We start from the raw sequence: 16,391 nt of genomic DNA on the forward strand, positions 1-16,391 counted from the left end.
AGTCAGTGAGATGGGACTCACCAAAGATGGAGGTGCTAAGAGAAGGAAATGAAGCTGAGATCAGGTATACTGGAATGGCCAAGTAGACTGCTGGGTGCTTGCTAGGAGGCCCAAAGGACCTGAGTGCCCAGCTCAAGGGAACTCTCCCTGTTGAAGAGAGGTCACAGCTCAACGTGACCCATGATAGTTCTGTGCCTGGAGGCAGTGTGAGCACTTTGTGTATACCTTGCTGCTTTAATCTTAACCCCATTTTTATGATGACGGTACCATTAGTCCCCTTGTTCTACAGAGGAAGAGATTTAAAATGTCACACTGCTAGGACAGGACAGAGCCGGGATTCCTGGCAGTCTGGCCGCCAAGGACACCACTTCTGACCATGCCATTTCTCTGCCTCTCGCCCTCTTGGATGGTGAAGTCCCGAACTGCCTCCTGATCATTAAGCATGGGGGGTCTTCTCCATCCCTCTGCTTTCCCCCTCACAAGCTCCAGGAGTTCTCCTGCCCCTCTCCTCTCTCCTTCCATCTCCCCAAGCGTCCCCCACACTGAACAGGTCTCTCGGGTTTCTGTGGAGTAGTATGCCAGCTCCCCAGCTATCCTCTGCCATTTTGGTCCCTGGAGCAAATCTACAGGCCCCTTTCCTTCAAGACTTACTTCTGTTCTTCACCGAGACCCAGCACAGAGGCTCACAAGGTAACAGACACAGGACCAAGGGTTAGAGGCTGGCCAGGTGCTCAGGCTCTGTTCTCTGGTTGCTAGCTGAGGATGCCCTCCCACCTCCACCCGCCGAGGAAGAGCCCGGTCAAGAGACCGAGGCCCGAACAGCTTGTCCCAGGTGGTGGAACAGGCCAGGAGCAGAGCCAGGACTGGACCCCAGGAAGCAGAGCTGCCTCCCTCTGGCGCTAGCAGCCGCCTTTGTTTGGGATGGAGCTCAAAGATGAGCTCACCCTTTCCTGCTGCCAGAGGGGCCAGGACCTGAGGAAGCAACTGGGGGCGGCCTGGCCTCCTCATGCCAGCTTGCCCTTCCCCAGCAGAAGGCCAGCCCCAGGCTCTTGGCCAACCTTGCCCTGATCTTACCCATCCCCCTTCGATGAAGACACTGGTGGCATCAGCAGCGCGGGAGGCAGGCATGTGTGCCCCAGAGGGCTCTTCTTTCCTCCCAAGACCTCAGCCAGGAAGGCCAGATGCAATCCCCGGCTTCCTCTGGCCCTTGGGGGACCCTCAGCCAGGTGGGCATACGGCAAGTTGATCAGTGACACTGGGGCCGGAGTGGGTACAAGGACTCCTGAGCACCTCCTGGGCTCCTAGCAGCCTCCCCTGCACTTCAAGGTGGCAGGAACGGGCTGTGACATGCCTTGAAAGTGAAAGGGTTAGTCGCTCAGCCGTGTCCACCCCTTTGTGACCCCATGGACTGTAGCCCACCAGGTTCCTCTGTCCATGGGATCTCCCAAGCAAGAATACTGGAGTGGGTTGTCATTCCCTTCTCCAGGGGAATCTTCCAAACCCAGGGATCGAACCCACGTCTCTTATTGCAGGCAGATTCTTTACCATCTGTTAGGGCTGGAGAAGGAAATGGCAACCCACTCCAGTGTTCTTGCCTGGAGAATCCCAGGGACGGGGGAGCCTGGTGGGCTGCCGTCTATGGGGTCGCACAGAGTCGGACACGACTGAAGTGACTTAGGAGCAGCAGCAGCAGGGCTGGACAATAGAGGCAGGGCTCAAGGGACATCCAACTGCCAGAGGTCGAGGCCAGCAGGAATCTGTGACTGGACACATATGAGTCAGGACTGTTGAAATGCCAGCCTGCTCAACTTCCTGCCCCTTGGATTTCTTTCCCAAAGCCAGGGCAACTTCATCCTCGCAAAGTCAGGCCCTGCCCAGTCCCAGACTTGATCAAGACACTTGGGGGAGTTGACTTTAAGAGGATCTGGTTGCTGGAACCCCAGTGGCTTCATGCTTCATTTCTGGTCAATGGGCTTGTTCCGGGGACCAAGCTTCTGTCTTCTGCATGGTGACAACTGCTGTAACATGTCTTATTCTATCCAATCCTCTCTGGGGTAGATATGATCTCCCCATTGTACAGATGAGGACTCAGGTTTGGGAGGTAGACCTGGGCAAGTTCACAAAGCTGGGTGTGAGGGGGAGGATAGAGCTGGAAATAAACAAGACCTGTCCTGTTCCGGGGCCCAGCTCATGACCACTCTGCTGTGTTGCTGCCTCAGCTTCACACTGGGGATCCCACGTCCCGCTTTCAGCTCCCGGACCTTGTTGTTTTCAGTGGCATCTGAATCCCCGCATTGATCTTGACCTCAGGACTGACAGCAGCTGCGTGACCCAAGCCCCACCTACCCCGGGTCTCTGAAGATGACGGCCAGCCTGCTGCCCCCAGGACTCCCCTCTGCCTGTCCTGCTCCCTCCTCCTGGCACAGGCCCTTTCTTTCTTCCAGACAGACCCCTCTGATCTCCCCGCCTCCGGTCTCATCACCCACTGATCCTTCCTCCAACTGCGAAGTGATTACATCATGCCACCACCCCCCACTCCTGTTCAAACCCCCTGCAGACCAAGAAGCCAATCTGAATTCCTGAGCGGGCATCACAAGCCCTGCCCGCCAGCCCGGCTGACTTCATCTCCCTCTGGCCCTCCCCTCCTGCTTTGTTCCGGAGCCAAGTGGGATGAAACTGCTTGTCCCTGGACCTTGTTTACAGGAATTCCCGCTGCCAGGAAGGCCACTCCCACCCCTCTTCCTCTCCTTCCCACTGAATCCATTCTCCTGACTAACTTCTTATCTTTATAGACTTACCTGAAGCTTCACCTCTGTGAAGCTCTCCCTTGAACATCTTCCTTCCAAGTGTTAATAACTTCTCCCTCTTCCTCAGAATCCTTGCTTGACCCCTGGAGACAGCTATTGAAGCCCCTGGAACACTAATTTCACTTATTTTCTTTTCTCTGCCCCTACCACTGCCACTGTATGGAAAGTTCTGGAAGGCAGGGACATGTCTTGATTTCTCTGTATGTCCCAGTGTCCAGCTCAGGGCCTGAGACAAAGTTTATGCCGGGTGTTGCTGAAGTAATGGATTGACTGACGCTGACACCTAAGTGGGCACCCCAGTCACCTCCCCGTCTCGCCCTCTGCAGGGAACGACCTCTTCCTGGTGGCTGTGCACGAGCTGGGCCACGCGCTGGGCCTCGAGCACTCCAACGACCCCAGCGCCATCATGGCGCCCTTCTACCAGTACATGGAGACGCACAACTTCAAGCTGCCTCAGGATGATCTCCAGGGCATCCAGAAGATCTACGGTGTGTGGGGGGAGAGGGCCCGCCCTTCCTGCCCTGGAGGCTGGGCTGTCACTGCCTGGGCGGAGGGGGAGGCTGGGGAGCACTGCGGTCTCTGACCACTGTCTGACCTTTAGAGACCTGTGGTGTCTTTGCTTAACCAGAGAGGGCAAGGCTGCTCCCCACCTCCCTTCCTGAACACTTGGGAAACCTAGGGGAGGGTCCAAGCTGTCCCTGGGAGGGACAAGAGTGACGAGCGGGCCACCCATTCCCCCTCCTCCGCTTATCTTCCCTCCACGCACCTGCCCTTACCTTCTGCGGTTCCCTTTCAAGGGGTCCCACCTCAAGCCAAGAGATTCACACATCCACCCAAGTAATGGTGGTACACCAGGATGAGTATTATCACCAGAGCCTTTTGCTTAAACAAGAAAAAAAGAAACTAGGCTGATATCTTGATGAGATTTGGGGGGCCTGCTACCATGCCCCATTCCATGCTCTGTTCACACTGGTGCGGGAAGTTCTTGTTCTTGTCAAGGTGGTTGAGCGGGAAAACCCGTTTATTAGAGCAGATGCATGTCCGTATAACACAACCCCCATAGACCCCAGGATGTGGAGCGTGAGAGGAGGGCTCCATCTGGGGCCCTGAGGACCTCACAGAGGAGGTGGCCTCACCCAAAGCCTGGAGGATGGGTAGGATCTCCATAGGTGAAGCCGTGGAGGACTGGATAGGTGGTGGGAACTGCAGGTGTTTTGAAAATAAAATGGACCGTATTTGCTGACAGAGTAGATGTGGGGGTGAGGGGATGGATTATGCCAAGGTTTCTGGCTTTTGTAATTACAGAGCAATGGGATTGACTCCTATCACTCAGAGATCTGGGCTGGGATATTGATTTGGGATCTTTGGTGTTCAATATGGTAGCCACTAGCCACATGTGGCTATTTAAATTCATATTAACTAGAATTAAATAAAATTAAAATTTCAGTTCCTCTGCCACGCTAATAGTCAGTCATTTCAAGTGCTCAACAGCCACACGTGGCTAGAGGCTGCTATACAAGACAGTGCAGATATAGAACATTTATGTCATCACAGAACATCCTATGGGACAGTCTTTACAGCCGAGAACCTAGAAGAGATCACGGAGGGCAGTGATCCTCAACTTGGCCTCCCATTGGAATCATCTTGGGAATTGAATTTTAAGAAATACTGTTACTCAGGCTTTGCCCCCAGAGATTTGCTTTTAATTGGTCTGGGGTGCCTTCTGAACATCAGGGTTTTCAAAGTTTTCCAGGTAATCCTACTCCTTGCAGCCCAAGTTGAGAAGCTCCTAGGGACCCAAAGAGAGAGATGGGAAGAGGGCCCAGGGCTGTGCTGACCAGTAGAGAGCAGAGTGGATGAGGAAAGACTACCAGCAAAGAGGCAAAGCCGGAACAGTCCGCGGAGGCAGAAGGAAAACCAAGAGAGTGCAGGCTTCTGGAAAACAGAGGAGTGTTCTAAGGAAAGCATTTCTATGATCTTGCTACTCAAAGTGTGGACCTCAGACCAGCAACTCTGGCCTCACCTGAGAGCTTGAAGAAATGCAGAATGGCAGCCCCACCCCACCCCCACTGCCAGATACTCTTTTGAGTCCCAGTCTGCATTTTTATCAAGACCCCTGGATGATTCATGTGGATATCAAAGTCTGACTCAAGTGACTGTCGGATTTGGCAACATGGAGGTCATGGGTGATCTTGACAGGAGTTTCCACGGGTGACGGGGCAGAGGCCGTACTGGAGCAGGGTGAAGAAAGAGGGGAGCAGGGAGGAAGGGTAGGGGACACGGAGCCTAAGAAGGGATACCTACTCTCTCATAACAGGAAAAAAGAGATCCCAGCTTTGGGGGGTGGGAAGATGAGCGTTCCCATTTAATGGTCGTTTTCATCTATTTTCTGAAAGATTGGGGCAGTAAACAATGGGGAGTGGGGACAGGATAGGAGGCGGAAGTGGGACAGGCTCGTCTCACACCGCCTGGGCGATGCGGTGGCAACAGCAGTGCCCCCACCCTAAGATGCAGCCCCTCTCTCCAGGACCCCCAGCTGAGCCCCTGGAGCCCACCAGGCCCCTCCCCACGCTGCCGGTCCGCAGGATCCACTCACCGTCCGAGAGGAAGCATGAGCGCCAGCCCAGACCCCCTCGGCCACCCCTCGGGGACCGGCCAGCCACACCAGGCGCCAAACCCAACATCTGTGACGGCAACTTCAACACGGTGGCCCTCTTCCGGGGCGAGATGTTTGTGTTTAAGGTAGGACCTCGGTGCTCCCCTCCCACCCCTTCCCCCACCGTGGGTGGGAGAGAGCAGCTGCTCTGGGATTAGGCCTGCAGGGGGGCCCAGACGGACAGGAGCACGTCCAGCGGCCAGGACATGGGGTGTCTTCCTGGCGCTGCTGGGTCAGTGGACTATGTTTTCAAGAGGGAGTGGGGAAGATGGGTGAGCCTGCCCCTTCCCAGGGTCCAACGCTGGGGAAAAAGTGCCAGAGACTGGCCTCTGGTCTGTGACTCTAGCAAGTCATGTCCATTGTCTGGATCTCGGTTTCTCCCCCTGAGAGCTGGGGGAGTCATTTGCTCTAACGAAGGGTGTGTGCAGATCCCCTGAGATGTGGCTGTGACAACAGCAGCTTGGAGTAGGGGCTGGTGCAGCCGTGGCTGAGTCTGTGTCCGGGTCCCGGCAGGGCTGCGAGGATGGTTCTGAGGCGCCCCTGACAGAAAGCTGGCCAGGCCACATCCCTTGTCCTGCTCTGGTCTCTCTAGCCACGGGCTGGCAGGGTGGCGGCCTGCTCCTGTGTTGCCGTTGGGCTGTCAGGGAAGCTGACTCTGGGACAGTGTTTGAGATGCAGGGGGGTGGTTTTTGGTTTTTTTTTTAGATTATTTTGATATGGACCATTTAAAAGTCTTTGTTGGATTTGTTACGATATTGCTTCTGTTATATGTTTTGGCCTTTTGGCCCCGAGGCACATGGGCTCCTAGTTCCCCAGCCAGGGATCGAAACTATGCCCTCTACAGTGCAAGGCGAAGTCTTATCCACTTCTGCCAGGGAAGGCCTGGGATGCAGGATTTTGACTAGGATGCACCTTTGGGACCCACATCTGTGGGAAGGAGAGGGAGGCCTGGCGGGGCAGGAGGAGAAGACATTACTGAGTAGCAACTAGGCCCACTAGAGGGACTTCCCTGGTGGCTCAGATGGTGAAGAATCTGCCTGCAATGCAGGACACCCGAGTTTGATCCCTGGGTCAGGGAAATCCCCCTGGAGAAGGAAATGGCAACCCACTCCAGTATTCTTGCCTGGAGAATCCCAGGACAGAGGAGCCTGGTGGGCTTTAGTCCATGGGATCGCAGAGAGTCGGACACGACTGAGCAATGAACAATACTCACAGGCCCACTGCAGACCTGGCCACCCCCGTAGAGAACTCTGGAACTAGAACGGCCTGTCAGAGTTGTCCCACTTGGGCCCCAAATGGCTGGAACTTTATTCAGTCCCTGGACAAAGGAGGCCGTGATCTTGGGGGAGCTCTCTGGAGCTGAACCATCCCCAGAGAGGCTGACAGGTGAAAATCGCCTGCTGATCACACTCCCAGCCCCCAGGACGAGAAGCCCTCCACTAACGGGGATCTGGGCAGCATGTCTCCAGCACACTGGGGGATTGTGGAGGGCTGCCCCACCCCACCCACCCTTGTGGATTCTCCCCAGCAAGCTTTGAGCTCTAACCAAGAATCAGGTGTCAGAGGTCCACTCCAGTCCTGCTCTGACTGTGAGGCTCAAAGGAAGTTACTAGGCCTTTCTTAAGACTCTGTCTATCTCAGATCTACTTAACAGGAGTTGTGAAAGTCAAAATAAGGTTTAAAAAGCTGGATGTGAAAGTGCTTTGTAAAACACCTAAAAAAAAAAAAAAGCAAATCTTCTCTAGCTTTTGAACTATCTTTTATGTATCATGTTCATTCTTCTGTACCCTCAGATCCTCCAGCTGAATTATTCCTAAGCAAGTCTGGGTTGTATCATTGCCATTGACACATAAGAAAACTGAGGCCCTAGGAAGTTACAGGCCTCGCCCAGAGTGCCTACCAACCAGAATTGCAGTAGGACAAGGCACCAGTGTGTGGAGGAGGGCTTTTTTCCACACTTGGCCTGTTGAGCTACCATTTAATCAACATCAGCTATGTGCCCCGTACTGTTCTAGGCACTTCACCTATAATCTCTCATCTTTCCCTTATTACCTGGCTCACATGGCAGAGCATCTACCTGCAACGCGGGAGACTAGAGTTTGATCCCTGGGTTGGGAAGATCCTCTGGAGGAGGGCATGGCAACCTACTCCAGTATTTTTGCGTAGAGAATCCCATGGACAGAGGAGCCTGGTGGGCTACAGTCCACGGGGTCACAAAGAGTCGGATACGACTGATCAACTAAGCACAGCACAGTGCAGGTGAGGCTCTTCATGTACTGAGCCCCAGGCCATGCAGTTGTAAGAGGATGAACCTGAACTCACAGCCAGGGCTTGCGGGAATTTCCACAGCTTGCTTCCCATGGTCCTTGAGCTGCTTGCCAGCTGGAGCCAGCCATGAGGCAGGCACTCTGCCCGGCATCAATGAGCGCCCCCTGCTGCCCAGCCTCGGGAAGGGCCCCTCTGATGTCAGTAACTCTTCACTGCCCTCCTGTGGTCAACTCGGGCACCGCATCATCCTTTCCAGCTCCTCCACGCTGCCTCCTCTTCCCCCTAGGTCTGTCCACCAACTCTTTCTCACGGCCCCTTGGGCAACAAGAGCCATTGAGTGCCTTATTGAAGAGAGGCGATGAGCATCCTGGCTTCGTCATTGGGCTCCGAAATTTAGATGCAGTAAATGGACAGACTTCATGGAAGCTTGCAAGGGGGGGACAAGGGGAAGGTGTTGGGTTGTTGGGCCCCGAGTCCCAGGGCTCAGATCACTGGGTTCAAAGGCTATGCCTCTTTCTTTCCTCATTTTAACCCTCAGGATCGCTGGTTCTGGCGCCTGCGCAATAACCGGGTGCAGGAGGGCTACCCCATGCAGATCGAGCAGTTCTGGAAGGGCCTGCCCGCCCGCATAGACGCAGCCTATGAAAGGGCAGATGGAAGATTTGTCTTCTTCAAAGGTAACATGGTCTGTGCGGAGGGGTGGGACAGTCCCTCCTTCCCTTTTCGGGATGCCCTTTCTCTACCTTTGAAGAGGCGGGGCGGGGGGAGGGGGATGCGGGGGGTGAGGGTGGATCTCCTGCGAGGGTCTTTCCAGCCCTAACACTGACATCTGACAGGACAGACCCCTGCAGGCAGTGAAGTCAGGGAGTGACCGTTGAGGGTTTCTATGTGCCAGAGTTGGCGGGGTGACAGGCCTCACCCACACAGGGTAGAGGATGGTGGACAGGGCATCCATGCTCCACGGGAGGCCACCGCGTGAGCTCTGTGAGAGCTGGAGGGAGGGGCGCACAGGCTGGAGTGTCAGGGAATGCGGAAGCGGAGCTAGCTGTCCGGCTCACCCAGCAGGTGCTGGGTTGTTTCACTTCAGTTGACTTGGCCAGGCCTCAGAAGGGTAAGATACAGGTAGTGAGAAGCGAGGGAAGCATTCCAAGGGGAAGGAAGAGTATGGCCAAAGGGGTAGTTCAAGTCCTTTAGAAAACCCATTGGCTGGCCATGGAGTGGCACGCAAGAGCCATGCCTGGAAAGGTAGTTTAGGGGAGAGTGCTGAGAGCCCTGGCTGCCCAGCCAGACTGTGGTCTCGATCCTTTAGGCCAGCGCTGGCATTCACTCTTCGTCTGTGAGCGGCAGAGGGCCAGAGGGCAGGCAGCAATTGGGGCAGAGGTGAGAAGCCATTTCTGGAGTTGAGGATGTTGCTGGAATTGAGGAGGGCGATGTCTCTAAGGCTTGTGCTGGGAGGAGCAGTGAGGTCAGGAGATGGAAAAGGCCTTGTAAGAGGCTGCGTGCTGAGAGGAGGAGGAAAGAGAGGACCAAGGGTGATGCCACCTTCTTGGGGATGCTGCAGGGCAGAGAGGGGGTGAGGGAGGGAGCCCTCGCAGTGGAGATGAGGAACTCTGGAAGGAGACCTGGAAATTCCCAGAGGTCGGTGGGCAACCAGGGTCTTGGGCCTGGGGCCCAAGGCCACTGGGAGAGCGGCCATGGGCCACAGCCTCAGAGCTGGGTGTCACTGGTGGAAGGTGAGTACTTGTGTGTGTGAAGCCAGGAGAGGCTGAGGTCACCCAGAAAGGAGAAAGGAGCGAGTCACATGAAACGAAAAGAGGGTGGGGCACAGACCTGGGGCAGCGTGGGTCGAGTTGCCCAAGATCTGAGACTAGATTCCGGCTTCTTGTCCTCTAAGCTCCGCCTGGGCCAAGGGGCCCCAGCCTCCCCCGCCATGGGGATCAAACAGGCCTAGGGCTGTTTCCCCTTGACACTGGCTTCATGAATGATTTTGGTCCCAGTGGATGATGGGCAAGTGGATCTAACTACAATCTCCGGTATTGAATGACTGAGGAAAGCTAATCCTGGGCTCCTCTTGGCCACAGGTGACAAGTACTGGGTGTTTAAGGAGGTGACGGTGGAGCCCGGGTACCCCCACAGTCTGGGAGAGCTGGGCAGCTGTCTGCCCCGAGAAGGCATTGATACAGCTCTGCGCTGGGAACCTGTGGGCAAGACCTACTTTTTCAAAGGCGAGCGGTACTGGCGCTATAGCGAGGAGCGGCGGGCCACCGACCCCGGCTACCCCAAGCCCATCACCGTGTGGAAGGGCATCCCCCAGGCTCCCCAAGGGGCCTTCATCAGCAAGGAAGGATGTACGTAAGAACCCGGCCGGGTTTGGGGGGATCTGGTTTAGCGTAGGTCTCATTGGGGTCCGCCCACAGGAGGAGTACTCTCATGGTATCCAGGTTTGAGAAATATCACCTGGTGGCAAAGACAACCACCTCATATCGACCCACATTCACACAGTCACTTAATCTTCTCTTAACAGCTGCCAAGTCACAGTTTCTCATCTGTGGGTATCATTCACAACTGAGAGAGGTTTTCATAGACTGACTTCATTCCCTCAGGCAGCATTTCTCAAGCAGAGGTCCTCAGGAGTACTCTAGGAGTGCCTTGAGTTATCAGATCTGAAATGATGGATGTGGAGGTTCAAAGGGCTTTTTCACAGGGCTTGAAGATAACAGAGAGAAGCCTTTTTAAATTTTTTAAATGTATGAGATATTTTCTAAGCTTCTCCTGGGTGGCAGGCTGACTCAGAGCCTCTCTCACCACTAGACTAGAAGCTTGTCAAGAAGAGGGACTGAGGGAATGCCGTGGTAGTCCAGTGGTTAGGACTCTGTACTTCAATGCCGAGGGCCTGGGTTCAGTCCCTGGTTGGAATACTGAGACCCCACAAGCTGTACAGCACAACCAAAAAGAAAAAGAAAAGAAAAAAAGAGGGGCTGGGACTTGCCAGGTGCCGAGCACGTATCCATGAATGTTTGAATTCATCTCCATTGATCTGGTCAAAAGCAGACTCTGGAGCCAGCCTGGCTGGTTTCATATCCCTCCCCCACTACTCAATATGAGTTTGGGCATAGCACTTGTTTCTTCATCTATAAAATGGGGATAATAATGGTCCCTACTTCACAGAGCTTTGTGAGGATGAAGATAAATTACGTAGAGCAGTTGGCCCATGCCACGTAAGTTTCAGCTGTTATCATTATCATCATCTTGTTGGGATGTTTTAGTTTTTATGGAATGACAGGAGGCATTCATTCACTCCACAGTAATTACTGAGAGTCAGGTTGTGTGGGAGGGCTGGAGATGGAGCTTGGAATGAGACGTGCATTGCATCTATGGCTCCGAGCCTAGAGGCAAAAAAACAAGTAAGGTGGCAACAAAGGCAGTAAGGGAAAGCATTTGGGAGAGAGTATCTGAGCAGACGGCCTTGTGAGAGAGGGTTGTCAGGAAGGGCTCTCCAAGGAGATGTCTCCGGTAAGAAAGACAGGGGCTAACAGGGGTGGAGCTGCTATTTGGTGGCTCTCCTGTGTAGCTGATGCTTTACACATGTGGCCTCACTCTTCGGGGCAGCCTCAAAGACAGGTGACATCAGGAACCTTAGCCAATGAAAGTCCCAGCCAGGGTGAGGAGCCGGCCAATGGGAGAACGTTGAGTCAGTTGCTTTGCATCAGGACTGACTCAGCTGATAAGGCTGCTGCAGGGAGCCTTGTGGTGGCTGCCAAGCCCTGCTACCTCCTTTCCTTCCATCCCCTCCCCCAGCAGGGTCCTAGCGACCCTGCAATCTGTGTTGTGAAGTCACATGTGCCAAGCCCCCAAAAAAGCACAGTAGTTACCAAGAGGTGGTGTCCACTGTCGACAAAAGAATTCTGGCTCCTTGGCTCAGGCACAGCCCTGGAGCTAGCTGTGGAGGCAGCGCTGTCCAAGCCCTGAGTGGGGGTTTCATCTGACCCATGTGGGGGTGGGGGGGCATGAGGGGTATAGACATAGTACAACAGGGCTGAGACCCCAGGCTGAGAAGGGTCCTTGTCTGGGAAAAAAAATGAACTCACCAGTTCTACCTGAAGCCCCTCAGTGGTCCCCAGCACCCCTGAGATGACAGGGTGGGCTGCTCCGGGTCTGAGTGCCTCTGCAGCTGGGCAGGCCATAGTCCCTGACCAGCCACACCCTCCGTGGGGTGTGCCAGGCACCCCAGGTGTTCCAGCACGCTGCTCCCCCCACCGCGTGTGCCCACCCCCGCTTTCGGAGCTGCTCTGCGCTCCTCCCAGGTGGGAGAGGTACCCCCTCCTCCACACTGCCACAGCCCCTGTGCCTTCTCATGCTAGCCCAGAGCAGGTGCAAGGGTGTCTGGGATGGTGATGCTGGGCCGTGTTTCTACAGATTACACCTACTTCTACAAGGGCCGGGACTACTGGAAGTTTGACAACCAGAAGCTGAGCGTGGAACCAGGCTACCCGCGCAACATCCTGCGGGACTGGATGGGATGCAACCAGAAGGAGGCGGAGCGGCGCAAGGAGCGGAGGCTGCCCCAGGACGACGTGGACATCATGGTGACCATCAACGACGTGCCAGGCTCTGTCAATGCGGTGGCCGTGGTTATTCCCTGCATCCTGTCCCTCTGCATCCTGGTGCTGGTCTACACCATCTTCCAGTTCAAGAACAAGGCGGGCCCTCAGCCTGTCACCTACTATAAGCGGCCAGTCCAGGAGTGGGTGTGAGCAGCCCGGAGCCCTCTTTGTCCACTCAGTCTGGCCGGCCAGGCCCTTCCTCACCAGGGTCTGAGGGGCAGCTCTGGCCACTGCCCACCGGGGCCAGCAGGGCCCTAGGCCAGGGGTCACGTAGCTGAAGTGGTGGTGCATTGGCCTGGGCTGAGCATGGAGCAGGGAGTGATGGCGGCTGTGCCCCAGGGTGGGCGCCTGGTGCCCAGCTGCCAGCCTTCTGTCCTGGGTAACCGCTCCCTACTCCAGGGAACAGGCCAGGCCCCGTCAGGAGGCAGGGCCCATGCCAGGAGGCAGCCCTGAGGTCACTGCGCCCCGTGGTGTCCATGAGGCACCACGGCGCCATACCTGGCTGGACCCAGCACCTTCTGTGGGAAGCCAGCACAGCTCTCGGCCCCATCTGGGAGATGCCACCAGTTCTGGTCCCCCTTTGCCAACACCTGCTGGTCAGATGTCCCCCCACCCCACTCCCACTGTCCTACACGGCTACAGGACCCCTGCCACCGACACAGTGGGAATCAAGCCTGGGTTTCCCCTGCTGGCCACAGCAGATCCCTCAGGAAACCTGCTCCACAAGTCAGGGTCTCCTCGGAGACCCAGAATTTAGGGTCACATGCTGCAGGCAGGGCTGTGGCCCAGCTGGATCTGACAAGGACCCAGCTGTCACGTCGTGAATATTTCAATGTCCTGTCACTATTGTTTAAAGTCCCATTTTGCAAAGGCTGCTTGAGGCTTTAGGTGAATTAGCGGTGACTGTCTTGGCGAGGCCAGCCCTCCCCCCAGCGATAAGGACCAAGGTGCTGTTAAGGCCACTCCAGTGTCCCGACACCCCAGGAGCCGGGCCCTGCTAATGAGGCTACCGGGTGGGAGCAGGAGCTGACCCCTCTGGAGGCTGACCTAAGTTCGTAGCTGTCCTCTACTCTCCCATCTCTCTCACCATTCCCTAAGTCCCTGCCCTGCTCCTGCCCTGCTCCAGCCTGTTGCCTGTGACCTGAGAGCTCAGCCTGATTGGTTAGGTGAGAGAGAAATGACTCCAGGCCAACACTCTCATGACCCTGGGGGAAGGGGCCCAGGGCAGTCTTCTGAAATGCTCAGAGCCCGCACCCCTAGGTGCCCTGAGACCAACTCAATTTCTCAGCCCAAAAGCAGTGTTTATACCATGAGCTTGGCCCCTGCTAACCCAGCTCTCTGGGCCCACCACCCTGCACCCATATCTGCTAACAGCCCCAAGCCTAGGGGCCTGCCCTTCACTGTCTCTGGCAGGAATTCCTAGGGCTCGGCTTGCCTCACACCAACCCAGGAAGAGGCAGACCTGCTTGTTGCTAAGGAGCCAGAGGCAGGACCAATGGGCTCAATGATGTCCATGGGCTCTCTGCCAAATCCAAGAGGAGATATCAGTCTTTGGGGGTGCTGGCAGTGCCTCTGAGCCTGCACGGGCCTTGCCCCCCACCCTGTGGCCTCTGAGCTTTGGGTCTGCTTAACCTGTAGCAGACAGGGCCTCTGGGAGCCATCTTGAGCAAAATCTCTCTTGTCCCAGAGACACCTATATGGGTCCACTGTGTTCCGTCATCATCCTTGTTTTTTTTTTTTCTCATTTTGGTCAAGGGCGGGCTCCCTGGGGCGGGTGGGGAACAACTGCGGAGATATTAGTGATTCATAGGTTTGTACAGTGTTTTATACTTTGCAAAGCACTTTATTAGCTCACCCCTGTCCACTCACATGTAATTCATGTAGTCCTTGGGAGGCCAAGGATAACTCTCACTGTGCCCTCAAACACAGCACAGAGAGGCTGTTACTTGCCCAGGCCATTTAGTGGGCTTGCTGGGCATTGGGTCCCCACCTGTGGACCCCTCCAGGGTCCAAGATGAGATCTGAAGTGTCTCTTTTATCCGTCTTTCCTCGGCCTCCCTTTCCCCTTCCCTGGTCCCTCTCCACTCCTCAGGTTGGTGCTCTCACTTCGCGAAAGCTCTAGGCCCCCCAGGCTCCCCACTGGCTCCTGGTACTACTGAGGTCAGCTGAAAAAGAGCAGGAGATGGAGGCAGGCAGCCCAGGCTGCAGATGTGAGGGACGCAGGGCCAGGCCCAGAGAAGGCTCAGCCTGGAGGCTTCCAGTCATGGATTCTCCTGCCTTGGTGTCATCTGTTTGTCCATCATCCCAGGACAGGGCAGACAGACAGAGGGGCAAAGCACTGGGGACCCCAGAGCCCAGCTTCCCCTCAGTCTGGGGAACATCACAGCATTTCAGTGTCACTCACATTTTAAACTGATCAGCCTTTGTATAATGTTTTTTAAATCACTTCTAAATAAAACAAAAATAGTGTGTCATTTCCCTGGACTGTTGGAACAGGGATCAGGTTCTGAGTGGCCTAAAGAAGCTTCTGGAAGACAGGATGCTTTGGGGTGTCTGGGAGCTGCCCCACACATCCCATCTGCCAGCCCCCAAAAATCAGATGCCCTCTCTCTCCAAAAGGCTGGCCCTGGAGGCCCTCTGTGACTGGGGTCCCAGTGATACAACCGGATAATGCCAGGGTGGACACCCAGGATGGCGCCTCTCCCAGAAGAGATATGGATGGGCAGGTTCACTGCGGCAAGGTCTTTTCTGAAGTCAAGACACAAGGTGCTATGACCAAGACAAAAGCAAGAGCCCAGTTCTTGGTGATAGGGAAAACTGAGGTGAGGTGAGGTCAGTAGCCTTGGGGTCTTCTTACCAACAGTCCTGACCTGGTTCTGGAAGCCAGTGACGGGAAGCCTGCCCCAGGACCCAGACGGCCGGATAAACTGTGGGGTGGGCAAGAACAGGAAGGTCTGGGCGAGTCTGGGTGCAGGCTAAGAAGCAGAACAGAACCAGGGTAGAGGGAAGGGCCGGAGGAAAGACGGCGCCCCGAGGCCAGGCTGCGGAGGCTTCCTCCCAGTCGCCCTCGGGCTCCCCGACTCTCCGCGCGCCTCCAGGGTGGGCGAAGGTGGGGAAAGACAAGGGCCCGACCAGGAGAAGCGGGCCGGACGACAGGAGGCGGCGGGTGCTAACTGCAGAGGGCAGCCAGTCAGTACCAGGAGGTGCAGGCGATGAGAAAGCGAACGTCGTCCAGCGGCCCCCAGGGGCTGGGCTCTGGCCGGGGCCGAGCAGGGCCCTCCGGCGCCGCAGGCTGGGGTTGGGGCTGCGGCTGGGGCGGCTGGGGCTGCGGCGGGTCCGCGGCGCCCTGGCCACCGCTCAGCTGAGCGCCCATGTTCTGCAGGAGGAGAGGCCCATCAGGTGCGGGGCCGGCCGCACACTAACCCTGTCCCGCCCCGCCCCGCTGGGGCCCGCCCCTCACCTCGCACCGCCGGAGCCTCAGGTCAGAACGGTCCCAGCCCGGGTCTCCGCTCCCCGCTCGCCCGCACAGCGGCGTCTGGAGGCACCGGCGTCCTGACGTCATGGCGTACGAGCCACGCCCCCTGAGCGCCTCGGAAGGTTTCAGGACGCAGGGGCGGGGCCCAACGTACCCGACCCCACCCACCAGCAACCGGCCAAACCTGTCCCCGAGTCCGGGGCCCCGCCCTGCGAGCAACTTGGGATCTGTCCCAACTACCCACGCCTCTCCAAGGCTGGCTCCACACGCACCCAAGGCCCTAAGGCAAAGGGCGGGAGATGAGTCTGAGACTGTCCTGGGCACCTAGCAGCCAGGCCAACAACCTCCATCCACCACTGCGGGTCAAAGAGGACAAGGCTGCCCTGTGGCCGGGTGACCCAAAGCCCTTCATGATCCTCACACTGGCGTAGGGGAGAGCTGAAACAAACTCATTCTCTGAAGCCAAAAGGATGAGGCTGAAGTTGTGTGGAAAACAGGAGTATAGTGGAGGGTTTCTTTCTCTTGCCCTGGGATGAAGCTGCCCATCTAATGATGGGGGGGCAGGGCTGTAAAACTATGGG

General features: G+C 56.3%; 2 protein-coding genes across 2 annotated transcripts in view; one reads left to right on the forward strand and one right to left on the reverse strand.

The window, feature by feature from the left end:
* Positions 1 to 14,801, forward strand: part of MMP24 (matrix metallopeptidase 24) — a 52,951-nt gene extending 38,150 nt beyond the window's left edge. Inside the window, exons 5-9 of the mRNA XM_070472570.1 lie at positions 3,134 to 3,295; positions 5,335 to 5,549; positions 8,270 to 8,408; positions 9,813 to 10,079; positions 12,148 to 14,801. Of these exons, the coding sequence (XP_070328671.1) occupies positions 3,134 to 3,295; positions 5,335 to 5,549; positions 8,270 to 8,408; positions 9,813 to 10,079; positions 12,148 to 12,485 (1,121 nt within the window). The 3' untranslated portion in view covers positions 12,486 to 14,801. The remainder of the gene's footprint in view (positions 1 to 3,133; positions 3,296 to 5,334; positions 5,550 to 8,269; positions 8,409 to 9,812; positions 10,080 to 12,147) is intronic.
* Positions 14,158 to 15,917, reverse strand: MMP24OS (MMP24 opposite strand). Its single transcript, XM_070472571.1, has 2 exons — positions 15,796 to 15,917; positions 14,158 to 15,711 (listed from the first exon to the last, which is right to left on the reverse strand). Exons 1-2 carry the CDS (start codon positions 15,895 to 15,897, stop codon positions 15,526 to 15,528), a joined length of 288 nt encoding a protein of 95 aa, XP_070328672.1. The 5' UTR covers positions 15,898 to 15,917; the 3' UTR covers positions 14,158 to 15,525.
* Between the last annotated feature and the right edge of the window lie 474 nt (positions 15,918 to 16,391).

Source organism: Odocoileus virginianus, chromosome 9, assembly GCF_023699985.2.
Source record: "Odocoileus virginianus isolate 20LAN1187 ecotype Illinois chromosome 9, Ovbor_1.2, whole genome shotgun sequence".
Classification (NCBI taxonomy): Eukaryota; Metazoa; Chordata; class Mammalia; order Artiodactyla; family Cervidae; genus Odocoileus; species Odocoileus virginianus.